Source organism: Candoia aspera, chromosome 3, assembly GCF_035149785.1.
Source record: "Candoia aspera isolate rCanAsp1 chromosome 3, rCanAsp1.hap2, whole genome shotgun sequence".
Classification (NCBI taxonomy): domain Eukaryota; kingdom Metazoa; phylum Chordata; class Lepidosauria; order Squamata; family Boidae; genus Candoia; species Candoia aspera.
The window spans coordinates 85,964,387-85,990,568 of record NC_086155.1 but is presented as its reverse complement, the minus strand read 5'-3'; the positions used below and the strand labels follow the sequence as shown (position 1 = coordinate 85,990,568).

Genomic DNA, 26,182 nt, shown 5'->3' with positions numbered 1-26,182 from the left:
CCCTCCCCCACAGCCTTGCTTCTCTCAGCATCCTCTGTCTTGCTCCTTAGTATATTTGCTTAATTTGTAATGGATGCATGACTGTCTTGCAACAGTATAACCTATCTAAACCAATAGAGTGTGGATCCCAGAAGAAATCTGAAATATTTGTGAACCATTTTTCAACAATACCAAACCAACTCATATTTCATGTGTTTCCCAATGACAATTGGGAAACCTATTCTCTGGTGTTTCATCTCCATTGTTTTATTAAGAATCACTTTAAGCTTACAAAGTTATAGGGATCCAGTAACTCCTATTGAAATGAACAAAAATGGAGCATTATTGAATGCTGTGTTACCAGACTCAATTGTGTCCTCCAGAAATTTCTCAAACGGGCTAGATATATAACATAGTGTGTTTGCATCATTTTTGTTGTTGTGACATGTAAAGGAGGCAGAATATACTTTTGTGTGGGCAAAACAAGCCTTGGGTATTCACTATGTTCAACAACAGCACCATCAAATTATAAACAGTGCCATCTATTGGACAAACAGTGCCTTCTCTGTTGTGGTGTCTGCCCTTTGGAATGAGATCCCCCCTGAAATCCATGTGGTCTCCACCCTGTTGGCATTCTATAACATCTTGAAGACCTGGTTGTTCTCCCAGGCATTGGGTTGAGATGGATGGGATGCCTTGCTGAGTGGGTCATTGCTATTTTTGTTTTGCTTGTACATAGTGACCAGACCCCATCTTGTTTAACTCACTAAATAAAATTAACTCCTTGCATTATTTCATTAAATGAACTCTTTGCATTATTATGCTTCTAATTATTTTACCTCCACACCATATCATTTGGGCTTCCTGATAAGTCCAAGGGAAATTTTAGTTTCTACTGTGGGGTCTAATATTAAATTATAACTTTGAATCTAACATTGGATTCCATTATGTTAAGTTACTTTTTGTACATCTATATGTTTATGTGTCTATATGGGTCTCTATATTTGTATGCACACATATGTACATGTGTGTATGTGTAAATTATAATTAATATATTTTACATTAAACTGGAGTTATCCTATCATCAGCCAGGATTTTAAAGAGATTTCTTAGATTCCAATACCAGATCAATACTATTAAAAACAAGAAAATAATTTCCTGCTCTAATAGAGATTCTGATGTTGTCACTGAAACAATTAAATTTACTTGAGTTTTACTTATTTAAATACTCTCTAGTCCGCACCCACCAAAATAATTACTTTTTCTCCAACATGTTCTGAATGCATCTTGTCTTCAACAGCATTCTGCAGCATGTAATGCTGGGAGAAACATGGCAGCTTAGCAATAGATGATATGCAGAAAGAAAAATGAAGGGGGGAGGGAGAGGGAGACAAGAGCGTGCACTGTGTATCCCAAGTCTCTAAGAAACCCGCTTTATTGACAACCTCTGCAAATGGATCAGACATGGTTCATGCAGTCTATACCTGGGAGTGTGCCAATGTTAATTTCCAGTATCTTGTAAATCTACTTTTCCCACCTGCCCATCAAGAGACAGTGGAATCCTTCTGCCTCAGCAGCAGAAAGACAACTCACAGTGCCTTTTTGCTAATTACAGCTGTGTTCTTACCTGGTAGCCAGAATCATTACAGGTCATGTAGCATTTGCCACAGTTGATACACATTTCCTCATCAATCACAGCCACAACTTGTTCGGTATTACTGAGTTCTTCATATGTTCCAGTATACTGCAGTGCTTTTCCAATTACATCCTAGGGGGAGGGGAGAGGAGAGAGGGAAAGAAACAAAACGAAACAAAATGAAATGAAACAAAACAAAGAAAAGAAAAGAAAAGAAAAGAAAAGATGACTGAAACACTTAGGAAATATCCAAGGCTGTTTTATGGCCAAAGAGGAGCACTTGACAGCATGTTTCCATGGGATGTTGTTTGTCACCACTATGGCAATGCTGGGAATGATGGCACAAGTCAAAAGCATTTCATACCCAGGACACTGCAAAATGTGGCTAGCAGGTATTGATGTATAAGCAATTCAAATAATGGAGCTGCTAAAAACAAACAAACAAAAAACATAAAAACACCAACCAAACCACAAGAGAAAAAAGAATCAGATCTGTGTGCATAAATTAAGTTATTCTCAATGACCATTGTTCAGTGCAACAGGAAGAAAAATGGGGGCAAAAAAGAGATGTGTTATGACACACACACTCAGTTTGCCTATCCGTAGCTAGTGTTCATTAGCACACCTCTGAGAACTCATTATGAGACAAGGAAAAGGGTCCATTAAACAACAGGGAACAAAAATGCAACCATTGGAAAGAATATGCAAATGGATTGATAAACTAACACATATTATTGCAATCATCATTTGTTTTTAAATCAGTTGACCCAATTGTGCAGTTCCTGTTTCAAGAGGGTATCCTGCACTTTAGTGCTGGAAAAATTATTTATTGATTGTAGAATTGGTCCAAGAATCTGCTTAGAAGAAATGTTTTTTTTTTTTTGAAAGAGCTTATCCATTAGTTCTTAAAGGATAAATCTTTAAAAGATTGGGGTAATTAGTCAGTCACAAACTTGCTCAAGTGGAGTGGCATCTGCCTTATTTTTCACAGGTAATCAGACATAATGAGGCTCTGTTAGGGAAAGGGATGTAGCTCAGGGCTAAAGCACATGTTTTGTATGGAGAAGGTCTCAGGTTCAACATCATATAGGACTGGCACTGCCACTCTCTGAAACTGCAAAAAGCATTAGTTTCCTTTGAAAGAGCAAGTGGGGTTAACACTATGGTCATCTGTTACATGCCAGTTTTTTCCCACAGTGTTTCAGGTTTTCCAGTATTCCAATTTTTGTAATTCCAGCCTCCATGGGAGGGAGGGAGAAATTTGAAAATCTAGCAGTGTCTGTAGGGTAGAGCAGTGCTTCCCAAACCTGGGTAAATTATCCAAACTTGGGTAAAAGTGGTTTTCCTTTAGGTAATGACACATGAACCCATTAAAGTGTTTTACCTACATTGGGTAAAAAGGACTTTCTGTTGAGCGGTTTTGGGTAATGTAGGAAAAAGTTTGGGAAGCCCTGGGATAGTGGTTTTAAGTATATTGAATCCAGATTTACTCTTACATAGAGAGATCCATTGGAGTAAATGAAGCTCGTGTTAGTAATGACTAATTTGTCCCATGGATTTCAGTGAGTTTACTCTTATAAGTCTAGATCCAAATCCTTGAAATCAATGGCTCCCTTTGATACCATGTTATTATTATGCATAATATTTCACAGATTCTCCATCCTTGCCTCCACAAAGGTATTCTTTATCCCAGTGAATTTAGACTCCTGCTCTAAATTTGAAACTTTTGTAGGAAAAATAAATATAGTCCAGCATAAAATGAATTGGGTAATTCCACAAAATGTTTCTGATATATCATGGGTTGGAGGAGAAGTATTGGGACCACATTTAATATCTACATGATAGTGTCTCAGACAGAACAAGCCTTGCATCGAAGATATTTTAACATGCTAGTAGTTTTGTATTATTATCTTATGCATACTGCTCAGAAATAAACCCCCATAATTAAATGGGATAGAAACTCAGTTAGATGGGTATAGAACTGTAGCTTAAAGAAGCCATTAAACCTGACATTTCACAAAAGACCAATTTTGAGGATTCCAGGAAAGTTACTTTGGGACAATAAGGTGGCCCTGAATTGAATATTGGGGGGGGGGATAGATTCAAGCTTATAATGCACTGTTATGCTTTACCTTAGTATAAAAAGTCATAAGTAGCTTGAAATATTAACTAGGGTTGAGGGTTCTGTAAGGAGTATAATGTATTTGTGAGAGTACATGGAGACTACCAATACAATCTACAATGTCTGCAAATCCAGAGAACTTCTCTGCTGCATCCCAAACTGTTTATGAAAGTTCCTTGAAGAAATGCAGGGAACAGGGAGCACAAATCTTTGGGTTGCCTGTTTCCTCCACATTTCATCTGCTTTAGCACATCATACTGGATTTAGTTTATGTGAAAATAAAATAATGTTTCTCCAAAGTGTATGTGCTGAATGGAACTGGAATTTAAGTATAATAAAATGTCTTCCTACTATTCTACAAATAAATCTATTTATAGATCAACAAATAGTGCTCTTTAATATGTTGACGAGCATTCCACTTTATTTTTATGTGCTTTCAAGTCTGTTCTCAGGGGGAAAACAAAGTCAGACATTCTTAAATCTCATGGAAATCAGTGGTACCTAATATGCACTTAAATCCTTATGGATTTCATTAGAGGGAAGTCCACTTAAGACCTTTTTTCTGGACGTTGGCCATAAGGTACCATGACTCAGTTGTAATTAGTTCTATTTTTCAAAAAGAGGTAAAAAGATAACATTTGAGGAGCTGGGTCAGCAATTTTAATTTACTGTCCATTTCAGGGGTTGGCACCTAAGGTTTTTCAGAAGTTTTAGCCTGAAATCCGCACTATCCTTTGCCAGTATTATGCTGGATGGAATTGATGGGAACTGGGGTCCAAAACATCTGGTGAGGAGGCACCAGGCTATATTAATTTGTTGTGTAATTTGATCTGCTAGAGCAGTTACTGCCATTCACCATCACTGTTGAGCAAGAGGCAGATATATAGCTTTTGTTCCATGCATTATTTATTTCTACAATTTCTGCCACTTTATTTAATGCTTGCAGATCTACAGCTTTCTTTGGTTTTAAAAAAGGTTTGACGAGACTTTCTTTGTATGAAAAGTAGCAGGTAAACAAGTTATGTAGCTATAATAACAACAAAAGGAACAGAAAATGCTTTGTAGGTGCACCGTTTTATGGCCTTCTAATCCCCCTTAGAGTTTTCTCCTTGGATTAGTAAAGAAGCTCTAGGAATAATATAGTCTATGTATTGAGATTAATTTGCTGGATCTTTTTTGCTTTCTGTCTTTCTCTCTTCTAAAATCTCTCTTTTGGGGCTTCTCCTCAAAGGCAGATATTGTAAGATAGCATTGTGGAACTTTATATTTGCCTTATCTTGTTTTCCTCTGGATTACAGTGGTTGAATTTACAAGTGTAATGATATTTTTCCTAACTGCCAACTCACTATGAGGGTAATCCAGTTCTTCTGATAGTCAAGCTGTGTTCTTTCTGACTGGTGCATTAAGTTCAGTAATGAGAATTCCACCAGCCAAATCCTGCCCTTAATTAGACCTCTGTTATCCTGTTGCTTCCTAATTCTGCCCTTGGTGACATCTGTGTGGCTCATCTTTTGTCAGTAGGGCTACCAGGTGTGTGAACAAAACCAGAGGCAGTGGATAATTCTGATGGTAATGACCTAATTCCATAGTCAAAACAGTTTAGCTGCTGGGAAAACAGAAGCAGAACAGAAAATAGAACTTGAATAGATTCTTAATTTGTCAGTGCTCTACAGATTGGGGTGGTGGTGGTTAATTAGTAGATTCAAATCAGGGAACGGAATCATTCTACTTCAGCCATGGTTGTCATGTTCTGCTGGGCAGTGTCCAATTCTCAAGCTCAGGACAAAGTATATGTTAAGATAAACACAAGGCTGCTTCCAAAAAAGGGCAATTTTATACCAACTCTCCCATTTGAAGTGTACAATAAAACTGTACACTTCACAAAAAGTACACTGTACACAAAAACTGTACAATAAAACTTAATATCATGACATTACTCATTTTCCCCAATGGCATTCTACATTGGTGACTGATTATCAGGATAAGGAAGCACTTGTTAAATTGTACTACATCTTAGGAGAGAAGAATGAGGAAGGATATGACAACAGGCTGATATGATTGGTCTGAACTCAAATTTCTCATGTAAGCAGAATCTCAGAAAAAAAATCCAACTCTACCCACATTGTTAGAAAATTTCAAGTTCCCTCTTTGAAGCATACTCCATCATGGTGAACTGATGTAAATTTTAATTGGAACTGTGGATTCAACTCACATATTTTAAGACAATAAAGTGGGCTTTGCCTGTATTGTTTCCAAAGCCCAAGTTTTCTTATGTTAAGAGGAAGAGCTAAGAATATAGATTTAATTTGGACAAAGTGGTATAAATATCTTTGAAGAGAATGACCTGAGAAATTTCTGGCAAATTTTACTATCTATTTTCCTGAGTTGTTGTCAGATTCTGCCTCTCCAGAGAATATTGCCCTACAGCACACTGAACTCTTTTAAAAGTGAAAAGAAGAAAAAGAAATGATGCTGGTTCCATTGACTGAAAATAGGGGAGGATGAGGGGATTAATAATTTACGCTTATGTAGATTTATATCACATGCTAGTGGAAGATCTTGCCAATCTATGCCTTGCAGGTCACATAGAAAGTGTATTGTAAATTAACAGTGAACCAGATGTTTGGCTCGCAAGGTGTCTGTGTTGAAACAGGGAATGAAAAAAGAGATGTTCATGATGGTTAGAATAATATAGAAATGGGAGGAGGAGAGCTTACTGGATGAGTGATGACACTTGCTTTTGTTCTTTTAACTGCCACAGCTTAGAGTTGCAGCCAAATTAACTAGCAACATAATTTAGCATCATTTCAGGAATATTTTTGTGGGTAAAAGACCAGCCCTACTGGGATTTCTCCTTTTTTCCCCCCAACAATGCCTCTGGATTATCCTCCCCAAATATCTTTTTTGTTTCACCTCATAACTGAAGACATTAGTGAAAACAAAACAAGCCCCCAAAAGAAAATTTCTTTCTGAAAAAAATAAATAAAAACCTGGGCCCATAACCCAATGAAATGTACCAACAACTTGAGAAGGATGCTATGGGAGCAGAGAGAAGAATATGATTGTAAAGCATTTTAGAAATTAGAAGGGTTCCACAAGCAAAAAAGACTAAAAGAAATAGGTGAAGTAACCCCAAGATACTAACTTTTAAATGCAGAGCTAAAATTCAATTCCCAGACAAGACTTCCTCCCCCATTCCCCCATTATTCTGATGTGGTTTACTAGCAAGGTTATTGTCTTGTTTTGTGACAATGTCAAATACTGTGAACCCAGGAGACCAGAGCATAAATTAAGAGGAATCCTTTTATCCAAGGCTACAACAGAATACTTGTATTATATCTCCCCAAAGACATACTCAAAGGGAGCACACGTGTGCCTGAAAAGTCGTATTGTTCATTTTAAAATGAAAAGAGCTATTTTGGTGTGTAGCACAATATCTGGGAAAATGAAAGATTTGCAGATTAGATATGTCATGCAGTTATTAATCAACAGCAATACAGAAATGGGGGAAGGCAAATTAGAAAAAAAAGAGGGGAGGGGATAAATGCCTGACTGTAAGAAAGATGGATGGCACCTAAGTTACCAAAGAAGAGGAAAAAGGGGACCTGATTCTTCTGAAGAATAACATACTTTGTGAAGAAGCCATATAGAATCTGACACCTTTGAGAACATGGAGATACATTAATGTTGTACCATTTGCAAACAATAAAATAAAAAGTTCTTTTTTAATGCCCTTGTCTATCTGGGAAGCACCATGTTGGAAAGGATGATATAAAGAGAAAGAAGAAAAAACAAGTACAAAATATTCAAAAGCCATTTCATAGGAACAATGCAAAGCAATAAAACATCCATAAACAAATAAATAAAGGATACAAATAGTGATTAGAAAACCATAAAATAATATGGCAATTATTGCAAAAAATAAGCTATGAAAATTGCACTAAAACAAAAGCACAAGATCCAAAATTATTTTTCTTGCTTTCTCCCACTCTCCCAAATTCACCCCCACCCCCATCCCCATCCCTGTGGTAATGTAACTCAACTTAACTAAGAAGATCAGTATGGAAACCAGTCTTCCTTCTATGTATCAATTGCTGGATCAGGAATTTATATCCTAAATTCAACATGTATCCAAAATTGGATTCAACTGTATATGCAGTTTTATCCAATAGAATTGCTTTTAATACAGCATACATATGAGACCATGAAAATGCCAATCCTAAAGTGGTATCATCATTATCATCATCCTCAACCTCATCTAAATTTAATATAGTTGCCCACTCCAGTGGACACTGGGCAGCTGACAGAATATAATACTATATTAAAACAATTAAAAACATAAACAAAACCAAACAAGACAGCCAGGACTAAAAACTACCATTTAAACAAAGTATGACAAGGATCCCTCCCCCCTCAACACAGGCCTGGGATCAAAGCCAGGCTTTAAGGGGTTTTGGGAAGCCCAGGAGAAAAGGTACTGTCCGTATCTCTGGAGGGATGCTGTTCCAGAAGATGGGGCTAAGGCTGATTCTGAGAAGAATCAGGCATGAAGAGAGGTGGAAAGAGATAATGTGTGAGACAGAGAAAGACAGAGGGAGGTATAGAATAATTGAAATTATCCAGTGTGAGTATTTTTATGTCAGATGACAATTGTGAATGTCCTTTAGTCCAAAGGTAGACAAATATTAGCCTTGTGGGTCTACTTGGCTGTTTACTAGAAAACAAGATTTAGTAATGAAAGGCAGCAGCAAAATAGTGTGTACATGGAGGCAGTGAGACTGGAATCTATTATCTACAGCACCTATGAGCTACTGGAAATACATAAACCCTGTCTATCTTGATCTATCTTCCACCTGCTTCCTGCTCTAGTCAAATGAGGAAGAAAATGTGTGATGTAGCAAAAGGAATAACTTACTGAATGTTGTATCCCAGCAACCCTTTCCAAAATACTCTATTGCTTTATGCAAGCAAGTGCCTGACCGTATGTCTTGACATTTCCTTAGGGTGAAACTTTGCATTAGTTTCAGAGCCTGCAGACATACAGTACTTCCCATTCTGATAAGACTTACGTTTACTTCCTCCAATGTCAAGTTGACCAAAACTTTAAGTATTTCTGCTCTCATTTTCTTTTTGTGAGATCCTACTAAGGAATTTCTAAAATTTACCTCACACAGCAGCCACACACAATATTCAAGGTTCTTTATGTAGAACTAAATGTAACTTCATATGGTCAACTGTGAGCATCTTTCTTTTCATATCCTAAAATGAATTAAATTTGAACCAAGATAAAAAATAGGGTGCAGAGCTGAAAAGAAGCTGAGACTGAAGCAAGTGGCAGGAAGGGAGGGACCTAGATTAGTAGGGGCACATAATATTGTGCTTGCTAAAATGAACAGACCTGGGTCAAATGATTCAACCAGTGAACTGGTTATCTTGACAAAGAGGCTAGCAGAGGAAAAGAACCAAAGAACATTTTAGTGGATGGAATGACAACATCATTAAACTGGCAAAGCAAGTTACACTGATCCTCAAGAGGGTTAAATGAAGTTATAAGAGAAACAGCTTGGAAAACACAGAAAGGGGTGAAAAAAGGAAATGAGTAAGTAGTATGGGGAGACAGGGAGGAAAAACACAAATAGGAGCTTATGAAAATAAGAAAACAGAAGTACACTCCAGATGTCATGAGAAATCAGATAATAAGGTAATAATATGAAGCATGGTGACAAAGAACACTCCAGTGGAGAGTTTAATGTTGGCTAAGTGTTTATTGTACACCAGTCGGGAATACAGAAAAAAGTGAAAAAGCACTTGCTGCTGCTTAAGTAGAATGTTCCAATGTTTACCACCTTACAGCAACTCACTAGTAATTCTGAGATAAATATTCAAGAGGAATAAGAATATAAACAAAAACCTGAAATCATTCCATTACTTAGAACTATTTGGAGATGGCATAAAGAAAAAAAAAAGGTTTGGGTTGATCAATGGAAATATTACCTGCCTGAAACTCAAATTAATCTTGTTCATAGCTGAAAAGAATGCATATTTCTAAATACATTCCTATTTTTCAGTCTCACTGAATGCGTGGCCATGTCTGAAGGCAGGCCAGGATCAAGTTTGGACCCCCTTCAGTATGAGAACATTCCAAATCACAGTGATAATGGAACTGGCACATGAGAAATAGTCCCTCCCTCCCTCTATGTGCACACTTTGTAACATAAAAGAATTAGGTGGTGACAGAAAGGCCATGTGATCTTGGCAACTAGTTATACAGCAACTGCAGACTAGAGTCACTTTTTAGTCTAGTTTTTCTGTCTGCGAATGTGCACCATTATATATGAGAGAAACGTCTACTTTCCTGTCTACCAGCCATTTGGCAGAAGTAGAAATCCCCTCCCCTTCCCTCCTCCCCTTGGCAATCTCCCTTTGGCAAGATGCTTGCTCTTTAGTCCATTCCATAAGTCAATCTTAACAGTGAATCTGATCTTGATCCCTTTTAGTCACATTCAATCCTTCTATCAGTTTCATAATGCCAATAGAAAACTGTCCAGCTTGATTTTGCTTGCTTATCTAGGCAGGGTGTAACTTTCACTAGCCCCATTTCATATCTGAAGCTGATAATCCTGCACCTTTGAAATAGATTGTATTTGGCAGAACAACAGCCATGATGGCCCAAAAGACCAATATTAAAGGCAGCGGAGAAAAGTACAGATTATTTGGGGGAAAATAAAGTCATGAGGATAGTTTGGAATGTTTGCAATATGTTCCATGAGTGAGGCAATATACACACTGACAGAATGTAATAGCTGTATATGAATCAGCCGTATACATTTTCCATGTATTTGCCCAGAAAACAGAATTCAAAGTCAAACCAAATTCATTCCTAAAAAATACAGTATTTTCTCTAAAATGATGCTTTTTTCTAAACATGTACTCTATTCAATACACTTTTAAAAAGTATTTTCTTTCTTTTCTTTTTTCCTTTTAGATGAGACCTATGTTAGATCCATGGCCAGTTGACATGTATATTTTCAGGTTAGTTTGGGAGGCACTGGAATTTGTAAAACTTGACTTCTTCAAGCATGCCTAACAGAGATATGCCTAATAATAATAATAATAACAACAACAACAACAACAACAACTTCCTTTGCAGTCCATTATATTAGGAACAATTTTGTGCTAGTATTTCTAAGCAGAATCCTCCAGTATTATTCATCTAGATTCTTTGCAACTGATGGCAGCTTATTTAGTGTATTTACTGCATTTATAAATTGCTCCCCCACCTATCAGGTGCCCAGGGCTATGTACAATAAAAATAACAATTAAAGCTCACAATAAATCCAGGAAATAAGGGAGCCAAAATAATTTAACATGCCTTGAAAGCAACATTAAAATAAAAGAGTTTTGCTTATTCTTTAGTTCTAGTTACCACATTTGCAAAACAATATTGTAGAGGGAGTTTGGATTGGCTCCATTTTTATTCTGGAGGAGCACTATAATCAGGATGCTGTTAATGAAAAGGCCCTGTTTTGAATATCCACCAATCTAGCTCTCTAGCTGGTGGGGCACACATAGGAGTATGGGTCTCAGTGGGGGGGGGGGCGGAATACAGTGGGCATGTCTAAGATATGCATAAATAAGTTCTCTTTTTGGCTTCAAGGCCCAGTTCAAAGTATTTTTGATATTATTTATGGTACATCATGGTCTATAGCAGCCTTTCTCAACCTTCTGACCCTGGAGGAACCCTTGAAATATTTTTCAGACCTCAGGGAACCCCTGCACATTCAGGCTCAAATATAGGCCAGAAGTCACAAAATTATTCTATTTGTTTCATGTGTAGGCCTGTATATATGCATTTACAGTGTTCTTAAACTAAAAATAAAGAAAGAAACTTACCTCTTTAATGTGAAGTTGCCCAAATTTGAAATAATTTTTTAAATAGATCATCATCTCCCAGGGAAGCCCTACTGACCTCTTGTGGAACCCTAGGTTGAGAAACTCTGGTCTAGAGTTCTTAGAATGATTATGAAGGGAACAGAAAATAAAACAGCGGGTACAACAATGCCTTTACATAAATTCCCAGGTTTCTAATGATTCCAAGTATGGCATTATACATAAATATAAGGTGATACCACCTTTGGAGTACTTGTGTACTTCTGGTCACTACACTTGCAAAACAGTATTGAAGTAGGAGTTTGGATTGATTCTTTTTTTATCCTGAGCACTACAATCAGCACTTGTGTAATTTTGGTCATTGCATTTGCAAAACAATATTATAGAGCTGGAAGGGCAACCAAATGGGCTACAGAAACTACCATATGAGGAAATATTATAATATCTGGGACTTTTTAGTTTGAAATGAAGATGGGTAATAGATGAGTTCATATCAGTATATCAAAATTATACAAGTAGGGAAAATGTTGATAGAGAGAATCCATCTAGAGTGACAAGAAAAATGGAGTAAATGATTGCAAATTATACATGAATGGGGAAAAATTAGAGCAAGTAGATGACTTCATGTTTACAAAACATTTGTTGAGAAAAGCAAAAATAGCTGTGGAAAGAGTGTTGTCCTGCCCATTATGACATATGGAAGTGGAGTGTGTCAGGAAAAACATAAAAAAACAAGCTGAATATAGTAGAAATGGACTACTTAAGAAGTGAAAAACAAGAAGAAACAGGGTTTAGAATGACTGAATGTGAATTGAATACAAAAGTGAGTGATCAGTGTGAAAAAATACATTGAACTAGTTTGGTCATACAGAGAGAATGAATGAAAACTGCACTGTAAACAATTTTTTTAAAGGAAAAGTGCATTGTCTAAGGGGAAGGGGAAAGAGGAGAAACAGAACCAACAAGAAAAAATGTGGTTGGATGGAGTTGTTGGACTCTTCAAAAATGGAGAGTTGAGAAGTTTAAAGAAAAAAAGGCAACGTATGACTCAGTGTAGGGATGTGGTTAAAACAAGGACAGTTTTGGTGTTTTGCTTCTTATAGGATTAGTGCTTGTTGTCATTCACTAAAACTAAATATGTTGAAATTTGGGACTGATAAAAGGATGTACTTCTTTACACAATATACAGTTAAATTGTGGAATTGGCTACAATTAGTTGTGATGATAGTACCCAATTTAGATGGCTTAAAATCAGGACAGAAATTTGATGTAGTGGCTAAATGCACCAAGTTGGAAACCAGGAGACCATGAGTTAGAACATAAGTCCTGCCTTAATACAGCCACTCTGGTGTAGTGGTTAAGGCATTAGTCTAGAAACTGGGAGACTGTGAGTTCTAGTCCTGCTTTAGGCATGAAGCCAGCAGTGGATGGTCTTGGGCCAGTCACTCTCTTTCAGCCCAAGGAAGCAGACAATGGCAAACCACTTCCAAAATCTTGCCAAGAAAACTGCAGGGACTAGTTCAGGCAGTCGCCAAGAGTCAAGACTGACTTGAGGGCACAGAAATAAATAAAGCGCAACTAGGCACATTAGGGGAGAGATTTATGAATAGTTACTAGTATTGAGGGTTGTAGTCTCCTTCCTGAATGACAGTGGTATAGATTAAATTCCAGCTGCTGGGGACCCAAAGTGGAGAAGGACTATCATCCTTTTGTTCATATTTGTCAGCTTCTTGAATGTTTCTGGTTGACCACTGTATGATATAGAATGCTGGACTACGTAGGTTGTTGGCCTCATCCAACAGGACTCTTCTTACATATTTAAAAATGCTATTGCACAAGAGGTCCAAGTGGGGAATAAGGTTGGGATCACTTAACACAGAAGCATAGTTTTTAAAATAATTCTTCACATGGAACAACCTTAATGAATAGGTGTTAACAATAACTCCTCTGCCTGCCCCACCTCAATTTTTAAGTGGTGATGGTGATACAAGGCATATTTACTCAGAAGGATATTGAGCATTATAAAAGTCAGCGAGCTGTAGAAGTTAAGGTGTCCGATTAGGACTGGGAGAACTATGTTCACATTTACCTTTAGCCATGGAAATTTACTGGGTGACTTTGGGCCACTTTCTCTCAATCTAACTTATTTCACAGGAATTGTTGTGTGGATAAAATAAAATACATAAAATAGAGACAAGTGCAAATAAGCCACCTGGGGCTCCTGAAGGAAAGGGGGAATATAAATGTAACAGACAGATATGTTGTTGGAATGCTGGTGTTTTGAAGATATTTTCCTTGCTGTTTCATGAATTTGTTCTTTGATTTTGAGTTGGTTGTAATTTTATTGGGCTGATATTTGATTACAAATCAGCTCTTATCCTTTTAAAAGTGATTATTTCTATTTTTTTCTTTATTTGTAATCTGTCTCTGCCCAACCTTTCCCATTTAATCATTATTTCGGGTGGCTATCTCTGCTCTATTCAAATTCTGGTTTACATTTTCATCTAATTGTTCAGTTCTTTTTCTAGCAAAATGTCTACTATAAACCTAGTTGATTCTCTGTGTGTGTGTCTTCATCTGCTCTTTCACTTCTCCTCAACATCTTTTCTCAATTCTCAGTTTCATCTGCCATAGCAAAGTTAGCCCTCAATGAAACTGCAGGTGTTTTCTCCCTGATGATTTCATCAATATTTTTCCTGCAAGGAAAATAAAACTGTAAAACCCCTAAGGCGACAGTGTCTTTGAAAGCACCAAGCCCTCTCAAAATAAATAAAGAACAATATTTGTTTGGTGTTTTCATGTTCACTGAATGTTTTCATGTACACAAAGAAAAGGCATGAAGCTACAATGGTATCAGAAGACTATTGTTTGGAATAGCAATATTATGTAAATTACTAGCAGCTGAGAGAGGAAGTATCAAGATATACATCCAGACATTGGCCATATGTCGCTAACCTTTTACAACATTGTAAAGTGTGTAAGGGAAAAATGTCAAGGATCATACAATATGAAAAACCCAAGACTCACTTTCACTGGTCATCTTCTGTTCCATCTGAGGCCAACACGCAATGCCTGTATAAATTAATCTAGCTTCCTTGTAAATCACAAAACCACTCCATGGTGATATAGTCCATTTTAGAGTAGCTTGGTTTTGGGTATTTAACTCACGTCAGGTATAAATAGCCTAATACAAATACCAATTTCTAGTTATCTGAATAGTGGCCTAAACACAAAAACAATGAATTTTGGTAACTTGACAACACACACAATCTTTATTTTTCAAAATTCAAATGTAGACTAGGGTTCCACCTCCTAGGGAGCATCTGTTAGCTAAAAAATGTATGTTCTTCCTCATACTGAGGAAAGTTTGCTCAAAGCTTGTAGGGTCCCTTCTTTTTCTAATCCAATACATATCTATAAGGCTATTGATAAACTAGCCACACAACCACAGAACTGAAGTACAATCATCTATGCAAAAGTGTTGTTTTGAGGAGGCTGCTCTTCATTTATACAGAACTTTATTATTCTTACCTTCACTGCTGGGATGGGCTTCTTTGGAACAAAACATTTTCTCTCAAGCTGGGAAAGGAGGTTGCTCTGTCTCTTTAGTTTCAGCTTATTTTCAGCTATTATCTTCTTTCGTTGTTCAAGGTAGGGCCCAAAACTGGGAAGTTTCTAAAAGAAACAGGAGGTATGTAATCACTGCTATATTCATGGCATCATTTTACACACAGGGGTAAGGAACCTCTTCCCAGGTTTTTAGTTCTAATGTCAGGCATATTGTATTGATGATCTGAAAGCTAAACCAAACTCCTCTCCTCCTTGTGCTTCAGGATCTTCTTTTAAATTTATTTTTAAAGTGCCACATGTATATTTAACTAATTAACCAAACATTTACATTCATTTTTAAAGTATGTTCTGTTTTTAAAAAAAATTGTAAATGCTACATATGGAGCTGGGTTTGATGGAAAGGTGAGATGACCTTGTTACATCTCACAAAAGCCTAGCTGATTGCAGAGAGCTGTGCTATGAACACACAGGGCCAGTCTCCCCACTCCACAAATTTAGCACTTAGGATAAAGGACTGTGCACTGAACAAGGTATTATGAGCAAGTTTATGCAATACCAAGTTATATATTTTGCATGGACATTATGCATGCTTATTTTGCATGGACATTATGCATACTTAATATACTGTACATAGCCAAATCTTGTATTGCAATTCTTCCCTATTGTTGTCTGTCATTTTTATAGCTCTTAATTGACAAGCAGACATCCCTCATGGTCTTAAGCGGAGACCTCAGAAGTATTAGGATGTACTATTGCAACTACAAGTACTGTGGAAAATTATGTGGTCCACAGAAGATGAAATCCAGCTTGAGTGAGAAAAAGGAAAGACAAATCTTAGAAAGGAACATGAAAGGGACACTGCTTTTATCCATGACTAAACTGTTAAATGGGATGGTATTATGATGTATTGGTGCTTTGGGCTTGTTCCACTAAGGGAAAGGGAATCTTTTGAGCTGAAGAAATACCACCAACATTTGATGCTAGTTAGAATGAAGTCAGAAGAATGTATGGTTGCTAAATCTAAACACTGCAGAATAGAGAGTCAGATGTATTCATCTGGACCTTTCTAAAATAGCTTTTATTCTTAAATATCACAAGCTACAAAATGATGAGCTGGAGAACATTCTTTTATAGCTCATTATGATACCAACATCAACAACACAGCAAGTAAAGGATACTCTAGGTAATTATTTCCAAAACTACTATAATTTTAGGTGAATGACTGCAATTTAATTTTACTTGGTTTAAATTTTTCTCAGAGTGAAGCATTCAAGGCACCTAACAAAATATAAAAATAAAAACAGAATATAGAACATTCAAAATGCAGTAATGATAAATACTGAAATTGTGTAACAGATAAAAGCCTGCTGAAAGAGATGTTTTTTATAGATTCCCTAAATGCTGAAAGAGTGGGGCCAATCACAACTCCAAAGGGGATGAATTCCCAGGGAGTGCCCAGGAATAAAGGAAGAAAAAAACCTTCTCTCATGTGCCAGTAAGATGAGCCTCTGATAAAAGGGACACTTTCAAAAGGGTCTCTTCTGATCTTAACAACTGGACAGGTTCATAATGGGAAAAGCAGTACCTTAAATTGTCAGGTCTTAAGCCGCTTAGGATTTTTGATTCAATACCATCATCTTAAATTGTCCTTGGGAAGCAACTGGCAACCCGTGCAGATCTTTTAGCAGAGGCATCTTAAGATCCTATACCTTGCACTAATCAGCAGACTAGTAGCGTTTTAGACTAACTGCAACATCCAGACATTTTCCAAAGTTAGCCCCAGATGAAGCATGTTGCAGTAATAAAGTTGGGATGTAACCAAAGCTTGAATAATTATTGCTAACTTTGTCCAGGGATATGGCTGGTGTGCTGGACAGAACTGTGTTCCTAATGACAAGAGCCAATTGCAAATCCTGCAGTCAGCTGATGATCAAGGAGCTCTCCCAGACCATGAATATGATTTTCGAGAAAGAGTGAAACAGTGCTCAAAACAGGGTGAAACTGTACTCCAATCCAGTTTCTTACTTAGTAACAACATCTTAATCTTGTTTGGATTTCATTTCAGCATATTTTTCCTCATTTACATTATTATTGAACTTAGGCAATGTTCAGGTTGCCTCCTTGGAATTAGATGTCAAGAGAAAGCAGAGTTGAGTATCATCAGCATATTGATGCCACCCAACTCCAAAACCTCATATGACCTTCCCAGTCAATTTCTTATAAGTATTGACCAATATAGAGAATAACATGGAACTCTGTAAAACACCATAGGTCAAAGGCCTAGCTGTCAAACAGTATTTCCCCAGCACCATTTTGCTGACATAGTCTGGTGAGATTAGAACCACCGTAAAACTGTGATAAGGGGTAATCTTGCCAGGCAGTCCACTAAGATTCCATGGCTAATGGAGTTAAAAATGGTCAAAAGAAACAAAAACAGAAATGGAAACAGAAACGGAAATGGAAACGGAAACGGAAGCAAAAAAAAAACTAGGAGACCACACCCAACACCATTTTGTTGACATGGGATTAGGTTATCCATGAAGATGATCAAAATAGCTTCAGTGCTACATCTTGCCAAAAGATCAAATGAAATGGATGCATAACATCAATATAATTTAGATATGTGTGGATCTATAAGGCCATTTATTCCTCCTGTAGGGAAGTATTGATCATCAGCCTCAACCATATGGTTAATTCAATCAGTCAGGAGAACTGATAGATAAGTAAGCAGGTGGTAGCTTTCATCTGCCATATACTTGTCCACATATCTACAAGCACCCTCAATCCAAAATAACAGAAACAAGTACTTGCTAAGGCTGCATCCCTATGAGTTGCCTCAATGTATTCACAGCATGCTGCTATTTTGGCTCATTTCCTCCAAAATCATGGACAAGATCCCAGACAGAACAGAAGAATAACAGAACCTGCTTTGGGCAGATACAATGGAGATAGAGAAGTAAATAGTAGAAGTCCAGATAAGCCTTCGGATAGGATTCCCTCTATAGATCAGTAGAGTTGATCTATCACAAGAGCCCCTCCACTTTTGCTCCACCTGATAATCATCCTCTTCATACTTTGTAAACCAAGGAGATGATGTGACTTCCTGAGAAAGAAGATGCTTAGGATAAAATATCAACTCTCTGGGCCATCCATAGTCTACAGATTAGCCAGGGCAGCAACAGCATTACCAACAACTGAGAAGAACATTCCACAAATACTTTCAGGAAAACATCCAGATCCAGCAGATGCCTGAGTCAGAACATTTTAACCAGTGCTTTGGTTTATACTGGTCTCTGGTTTATAGTGGAAATCATGGCTCCTGTACTTTCATAATGCAAGTTTCACTTGAACAAAAACCAGTATATGCCCTGCTGCATGTGTCAGGCTAGATATCTTCTGGATTAAGTCCATGGTTATCATGAAGGACATGAGGTTCTGTCTAGCTGTTGATTGGGCAATCTCAGCATTGATACTGAAATCCCCAAGGATATGGAATACAGAGTAGTACATTGTCATGTTCAAGATCACCTTGGTTAGCTTAGGAAGAAAGGCTGTTAGGTAGCAGGGTAGATGGTACATAACAGTATACTTATATTGTTCTGGCTAACTAATGAAGGAACACATACTTAAAAGTGGCAAACTGCTGTATGGAGCCTCTGGTCAGCAAAATGGAATTTCTATAGAACATGGCTAATCCATCTTTCTGCTCTACAATACTAGCCTACTTACCACTGAGTTGCTTGATAGAAAAAGTAGGGAGAGATGAATTCCTCCCTCTTCTGTCAGCCAGGTCTCCATGTTACATATCAAATCAGCATTTTATTCTGGATTAAATCCTTGATAATGGATGTTTTACCAGAAACTGATCCGGCATTAAAGAGAGCCACCATCATTGTCACCTTGACATCCTTCATTATGTTGCAATCTGAAATATAGGCAAGCCAGCTGCTGGCCTGCTATCCTTTCCCTTTAATCACTAGGTTGTAGCTTCCCAGCCAGAGGCATCTGCAAGGTGGTTAAGTGACAGCTTTTCAAGGTAGACCATACTAGGAAACCAAATTTATGAATGCTAATGATACTTTTATTATAAAGTTACAGGAACAGAATCTTGCAAGTCTGAATGCCCCTCTCCCTCCCTTTATCTTTTATCTTTGTAAGAACTAGGGAGGGTCCTGTCTGAGATGCTTTCTCAAATTACTTTTCTGCTCTGGACTCAGCTTTCTTTTATCTGACCATTGTCTTGGGTGTGGCTCCTCCTCCTGTTCCTCAAGATTATTCCATCAATTGATGAAACATGAAGTGCAATATTGTGATACAATTTCCATCCTTTCCATACTTCCATGCAATGTTGTGACACAAATATGAAAGAATGGAGCATGACATCGTGACATCACAAGATACATTTTGTGATTAGGCATCCTTTTGGTTAGGAACCTATGCCTCCAGCAAATGAGCCCCACTGTTTACAACTTTAACATTCAGATACACTTCCCTGACCATTTCTGTATTCCTTTTTTTTTGGGTACCATACTTCATCATAATTCTGAGAAGTTCTTCAATCTGTTATCCTTCCCTATATTCCTCTGGAGATACACATTGCTACTTCACTGCTGTTAATGTCAAAATAAATGATATAAGCATTATGTTTTAATTACGGAAACGGGTGCTGAAGCCTACCATGAAAAGGGGCTAGGAGCAACTTTCTTGAGTAGTGACCAGCAAATTCCTTCTGGCTTCATTTCAAACTGGGATAATGAACTGAGTTATTTTCCAGAAAATGAAAGCAAAGCAAAAGAGGGCAATTTCCCAATCCCACTTCTAATCCTGTGTTTAATAACATCATTGGAAGAATGACAGAAACAGAATTCCTTCCCTATGGGTACCCTACACAGTGAGCTTCCAAACTATCTTAACAAACACTGCATCTCTCTTCATTTCCAATATAAAGCATGCTGAAAAAATGGACCTATATTTCCTAGAGAACCTATATTTGTGTAAAGGGAAACCTAAATAACTCAATTCTGGGATGATGACATAGCAGTGTTCCAAGTATATGAAAGAAGAGAACTTACTTCCCAAAACTACCACAGAAATCCAGTAAAGGAGTGAAGAAGAGAAATTTTCCTCCAGATTACATTTTATCGGAAAGGCACTATGTGGAACCTAGAGCATCAAGTACTGGAATACATTAGAGATTTGGCACATTTTTTTTAAATTACAAACTGAAGTATTACTGATATTTTGCATTATCCCTACTCATGGTGCAAGAATACTATAATATAGAATGCAATATTTGGGGTAGCAGCAGGAAACTGGAAAGTGTAATGGTGCAAAATCGATCCCCACAGAACAATATGTTTGTATACTATACACTGTAGAAGCGTAGGACTTCTGTATCACTGAAGTCCTACATTTCTAAAATCCTGGTGTATATAAATAAATTCTTGTACAATGAAAAATGGCATACGTTTATTTTCATATTAGCAGGAAAATGAATGCAATGAATAGACAAAGAACTTGGGGAAGCAAACCCATTTACTTAATATTTTGCTTTTACTTCCCCTTACAGCAAATTGATTTGCCACAAAACTTTATAAAGCACGCTCTCAGATTATTTTGACATGGCAGTTAGAGGGATATTGGATCTGTTAATATAATAGCAGTAAGTTCTAAGCAAACTCCAGAAAGTGCTAATTTTATTCATTTCACTGTTTGACCTCATTGAGCTTAATCTTTAGCCTGTGGGCTTGCTTTCACATAATGCAGTAACGGGGAAGAATGCTAAATTTCAAATGCTGCCAGCTAGAAACCTCAGTATGCTGGTTCCAATTTCTGAACATGCCAGTGCCCACAGATAATGACAATATGTCAGCTGGATAAAACCAGCTTCAACTCAGGAAGGTAATCATGATCTCTGACCTACCAAATGGTGCTATGAATCAAAACAAGTTGATAGTGTTGGCTTCTTCTTTGAAAATGGAACATGCTGTGGGACAACCCCACCTCCCTTTTCATTACCTGGAAACATTTAATCAAACTAAGCAAGCCAAGTTAAATAAGAACTTCATAGTCATTCAATGCAACACACTTTCAGGATAAAACTTGGTGTATCATATTAAATGTAGATTTCCTGCACTGACAGGAAGCCTATGTCTAATTCCTCTCCTCTCCTCTCGCCTAGCAGTTCACACTGAAATTTACATTTATCGTTTGTTATTAATGATTTTGTGACAATCCAAACAAGCTAGAACTGTATTTTGCCCACAGAACGGGAAGTAGAAGTGAATTTATGCAAAATAATTCACACATCAATGATTTTATTGAACTAGAATCAGGTGTTTTGAAACAAACTGCCTACTGCTACCTGAATTCCTACTTAGGTTTAAACACTTAAAATCTCATCAATCTCTTAAGAAAAAAGAAAAGAAAACAAAGATTACTTAAATGGCAAAATCTCAAAGAATGAAGAATTCTATAAAATGTCCAAGTATTAACTGTGCATCATGCACCAGACCACTATGTAATCTACGAGTCATGAATTAGATGAATGTTGACAAAAAAGAAGCTGTTTAGGAATTGCTTTTTCCAACAGCTGAAGATGATGATAGGCAAGCAGCCTCCTGTTATAGCTGAAAAATATTTGAATCAGAGAAGGCTTAACAAGAACCATTATTGTATCTAAGAACAGCTGAGCAGAATACCAGCTGGCCTTTGCCAGTGAGCTGGAACAATCTGGAACACCTACAGGCCCATGAGAGTGAAAGTATCAGACTTCCCAAAAATACTGAAAATAGGACAAATGGGAATGGAGTAGGGGTAAGACAAGCATCAGCTATAAAAATATCTCCAAAAATTCAGTGAGGCTGCTGGAATTCTACCATTATAAATCCTTGCTCCTTGAATTTCTCTTATCTAGTCACCTTGGCATTCTGGCTGTTTTATAGCTTACTGATTTATGCTGTGGCTCCAGTTTCTCTCACTTCATTCGTCTGATCTTCTAGCTTTGATCTTCAGACAGTTTACTGACCATTATATGCCTTTTCTGCCTTTGTTTGTATTACTTCAGCAGGCATTAAGTAAAATGCAAAGCAAAACAGGGGATAGCCTTACTTTTGAAATTCTATGATGGAATTTCTGTCACCTATTGCCATTCTTCCAAATATTTATTTTATTTTATTTTATTATTTATCAGATTTTTATCACTGCCCACCTCCCCTACCCGGGGGACCCTGGGTGGTTCACAATAAGAACAATTTAAAATTCAATAAAATAATAAATACTACCAATAATCAACAAATATAAATCCAAGCCACAGCAGATCTAATTCAACCCATAAGGGGATAAAACCAGTCCTGGCATAACTAGGGAACCAACCAGCCTCAAGAATGGCTCTTCCCTTCCCCACTCCAGGCAAGGCAGCAAAACCAGGCCTTCAGCTGTTTTCTGAAGTCTAGGAGGGAGGGGGACAACCTCACTTCCGGGGGAAGGATGTTCCAAACGGCAGGAGCTGTTGCAGAGAAGGCCCGCCTCCTGGACCCTGCCAGATGGAATTCTCTTGCAGACGGGGTTCGTAACATGCCCTCTCTGCATGATCGGGTGGGAAGGGTTGATGTAACAGGGGTGAGACGGTCCCTTAGGTAACCTGGTCCCATGCCATGTAGGGCTTTAAAGGTGATAACCAACACCTCAAATTGGCCCCAGAAGCAAACTGGCACCCAATGCAGCTTGCGGAGCAGAGGAGTTATAAGTGCTGATCTTGAAACACCTAAAATCGCCTGCACGGCTGCATTTTGGACCAGCTGTAGCTTCCTGATACTCTTCAAGGGTAGCCTCATGTAGAGTCCATTATAGTAGTCTATATGGAGATGACCAGGGCATGGTTATTGCCCTTAGACTTCAAAAAATTACTTTTGGATGTTTCATTATGCTGCATTCCTCAACAGCTGCAGCCTAAATAAATAGGATAAATATCTTCAAAGACCATTTGATGTACTGGCAGCTATCAAAACAATTCAATTATATCTTATTTTCAAAATGGATTAAGCATATTTTCAAGAAGGTACATGAAAAGCTAAGTGCCAGCCTGCTTGGAACTTTATTGAAAAAAGTGCTTGGACAGAGTGGTACCCTCAAAACCTCTTAATTATGCAATGTTATGTAATGTTGTAAAACATCAATTTAATATTTTTGTTGACAGACAAAATATAAGACATATGAAGCTGGGGCATGCTGATCACAGGAGCAGACAGTATGTAAAAAGAGTGCTTAGGATGTTTTAATGCTCATTTTGTTTTATAGCAAACAGTAGTGCAAAGTAGATGAATACTATTGTTCCCTTTTGCATATAGTGAAATTGAGGCTGTGAGACAGACAGTGGCTTGCATAAGGCCATCTAATGAGGACATGGCAGAAGCAAGATTCACATCGTGAATTCAGTGGTTCATAGTTCAGATTTGTTAACCAATATAGTATGTATGTGTAGCTATATATCTATGTTATTCATAATAGCTTTTGAGGAGAAGCTACCTGAGCAGAGAAAGGTCAAATTTCAACAGCAAGTATTGCATCCTTCAAAGGTCATTCTTAGGATGACCCAAGGCTGCTGCTTGAAAACAAGGCATTTCTAGAATTGGAAGCCTTTCCATTTATAACACTAACAGAAGACTTCATATCATGTGAAACTCCCCAACATCAAAAATGTGGTAGGCCTCTTTATCACTTTGGTTTAAGGACCATAGTATAACGTGATACACACTCTTTCTTTTAATCCAAAGGCAAATCTCTTGCACTAGGCTTCCAAAACAACCCTGTAACTGATGAACTGTGCAAATCTCCTGCAACCATCTGATTTTTGTTTCAGTATTTCTCAAGGGATTCATTCACTGATGAATTTGTTCTCACTGGATAAGCTAAATCCTATTCATTTAAAGATAGCTGTATCTATCAGTAGAGCTGTTTCTATCAAGATATAAAAAGCATTAGACTGTCAATAGAGAACTCACAACATAATGAATCAACAATGAAACATTAAGCCAGCAAAGCTTTAAGGTGAATAAGCCAGTTCTGGTTATAATTTATTCACAGATCAATCTAAATTCAACTGACCATATTATGAACTAGGGGCTGGTTACCTAATAGAGATAGTTGAGTGATACTTCCATTTTCAAATTACTGTAATTTCTTAAATGCCTGCCCTCTAAATTTTGCTGTATTAGAAGAAGAAGAAAATAATATGGACAGTACCATAGTCTGCTACTATTCTGATAAAAAATAAAGAACTAAAGAAACCTTGCTCTGAATACACAAATGCTAAATTTTATTAACATTATTATTAACATTTATCAATTATCTCCACTATGACAAATATATACACATAAATATATCTGTGCAGTAGCCTGCATAGATATATTTGTATATAAAAGTATGTGTGGAGAAATAAAGGGAAGGGAGAAATGCAATGTGTACTATATCAAGGGCTACTGCAGGTTCTAAAAGGAAGGAAAATAGTATTTTAGAAAGCAAGATCCAAAATCTCCATCTCAAATATATTCATGACACAATTCTAAGCAGAAGCATATATTAAAAATATTTGTAATGGTTTTCTTTTCTTTACCTCATAATAGTAACTTCAATGTTTTGAACACATGCCAGATAACCTTTTGAAAAAAGAATGCCATTGGCATCTTAAAACATTTGCCCTTTTTGTTGTTTTAAATAATAGCCATTCAGTGTGTAAAAACAGCTCTTCTGTCTGATCTTCTGAAATGTCACAGCTTAAAGAAACAGGTGTCCCCACAGTGCTTTCTTGTTTTGTTTTTTTTCTTTTTCTTTCAGGGAATATTGTTATAAAAATACTTTCCTGAGTATGAAAATTAAAGCCAAATCAAAACAAAAATCCCATGTTCTCTTCACTCAATCTTTTATTGATAACTTCTCTGTCTTTTCCCTGCTCTCTTCTATCCCTAATGGGAAAAACATTTTTTGACTTTTGCCTTCCAAACATATTTCATACCATGTGTATCCTGTTTGGGAATTAAAAAGAATTCCACTATGAATCTACCATGGTGAAAAGAACTTCACCAATTCATTTTACTCCCAGAGGATGAACATTAATCAGAATCAAGTTGTTGTTGTTTATTCGTTTAGTCGCTTCCGACTCTTCGTGACTTCATGGACCAGCCCACGCCAGAGCTTCCTGTCAGTCGTCGACACCCCCAGCTCCCCCAGGGACGAGTCCGTCACCTCTAGAATATCATCCACCCATCTTGCCTTTGGTCGGCCCCTCTTCCTTTTGCCTTCCACTCTCCCTAGCATCAGCATCTTCTCCAGGGTGTCCTGTCTTCTCATTATGTGGCCAAAGTATTTCAGTTTTGCCTTTAATATCATTCCCTCAAGTGAGCAGTCTGGCTTGATTTCCTGGAGGATGGACTGGTTTGATCTTCTTGCAGTCCAAGGCACTCTCAGAATTTTCCTCCAACACCACAGTTCAAAAGCATTGATCTTCCTTCTCTCAGCCTTCCTTATGGGCCAGCTCTCGCAGCCATATGTTACTACAGGGAACACCATTGCTTTAACTATGCGGGCCTTTGTTGTCAGTGTGATGTCTCTGCTCTTAACTATTTTATCGAGATTTGTCATTGCTCTTCTCCCAAGGATTAAGCGTCTTCTGATTTCCTGACTGCAGTCAGCATCTGCAGTAATCTTTGCACCTAGGAATACAAAGTCTTTCACTGCTTCTAAATTTTCTCCCTCTATTTGCCAGTTATCAATCAAGCTAGTTGCCATAATCTTGGTTTTTTTGAGGTTTAGCTGCAAGCCAGCTTTTGCACTTTCTTCTTTCACCTTCATCATAAGGCTCCTCAGTTCCTCTTCACTTTCAGCCATCAAAGTGGTATCATCTGCATATCTGAGATTGTTAATGTTTCTTCCAGAGATTTTAACTCCAGCCTTGGATTCCTCAAGCCCAGCTTGTCACATGATGTGTT

The 26,182-nt window shown here is 37.5% G+C and overlaps 1 protein-coding gene across 1 annotated transcript in view; it reads right to left on the bottom strand.

Moving 5' to 3' along the window:
• Window positions 1-26,182, bottom strand: part of DPYD (dihydropyrimidine dehydrogenase) — a 643,333-nt gene that overhangs the window by 5,541 nt on the left and 611,610 nt on the right. Inside the window, exons 21-22 of the mRNA XM_063298272.1 lie at window positions 15,159-15,302; window positions 1,607-1,747 (exon numbers count right to left, since the gene is read on the bottom strand). Coding sequence (XP_063154342.1) covers window positions 1,607-1,747; window positions 15,159-15,302 — 285 coding nt within the window. The remainder of the gene's footprint in view (window positions 1-1,606; window positions 1,748-15,158; window positions 15,303-26,182) is intronic.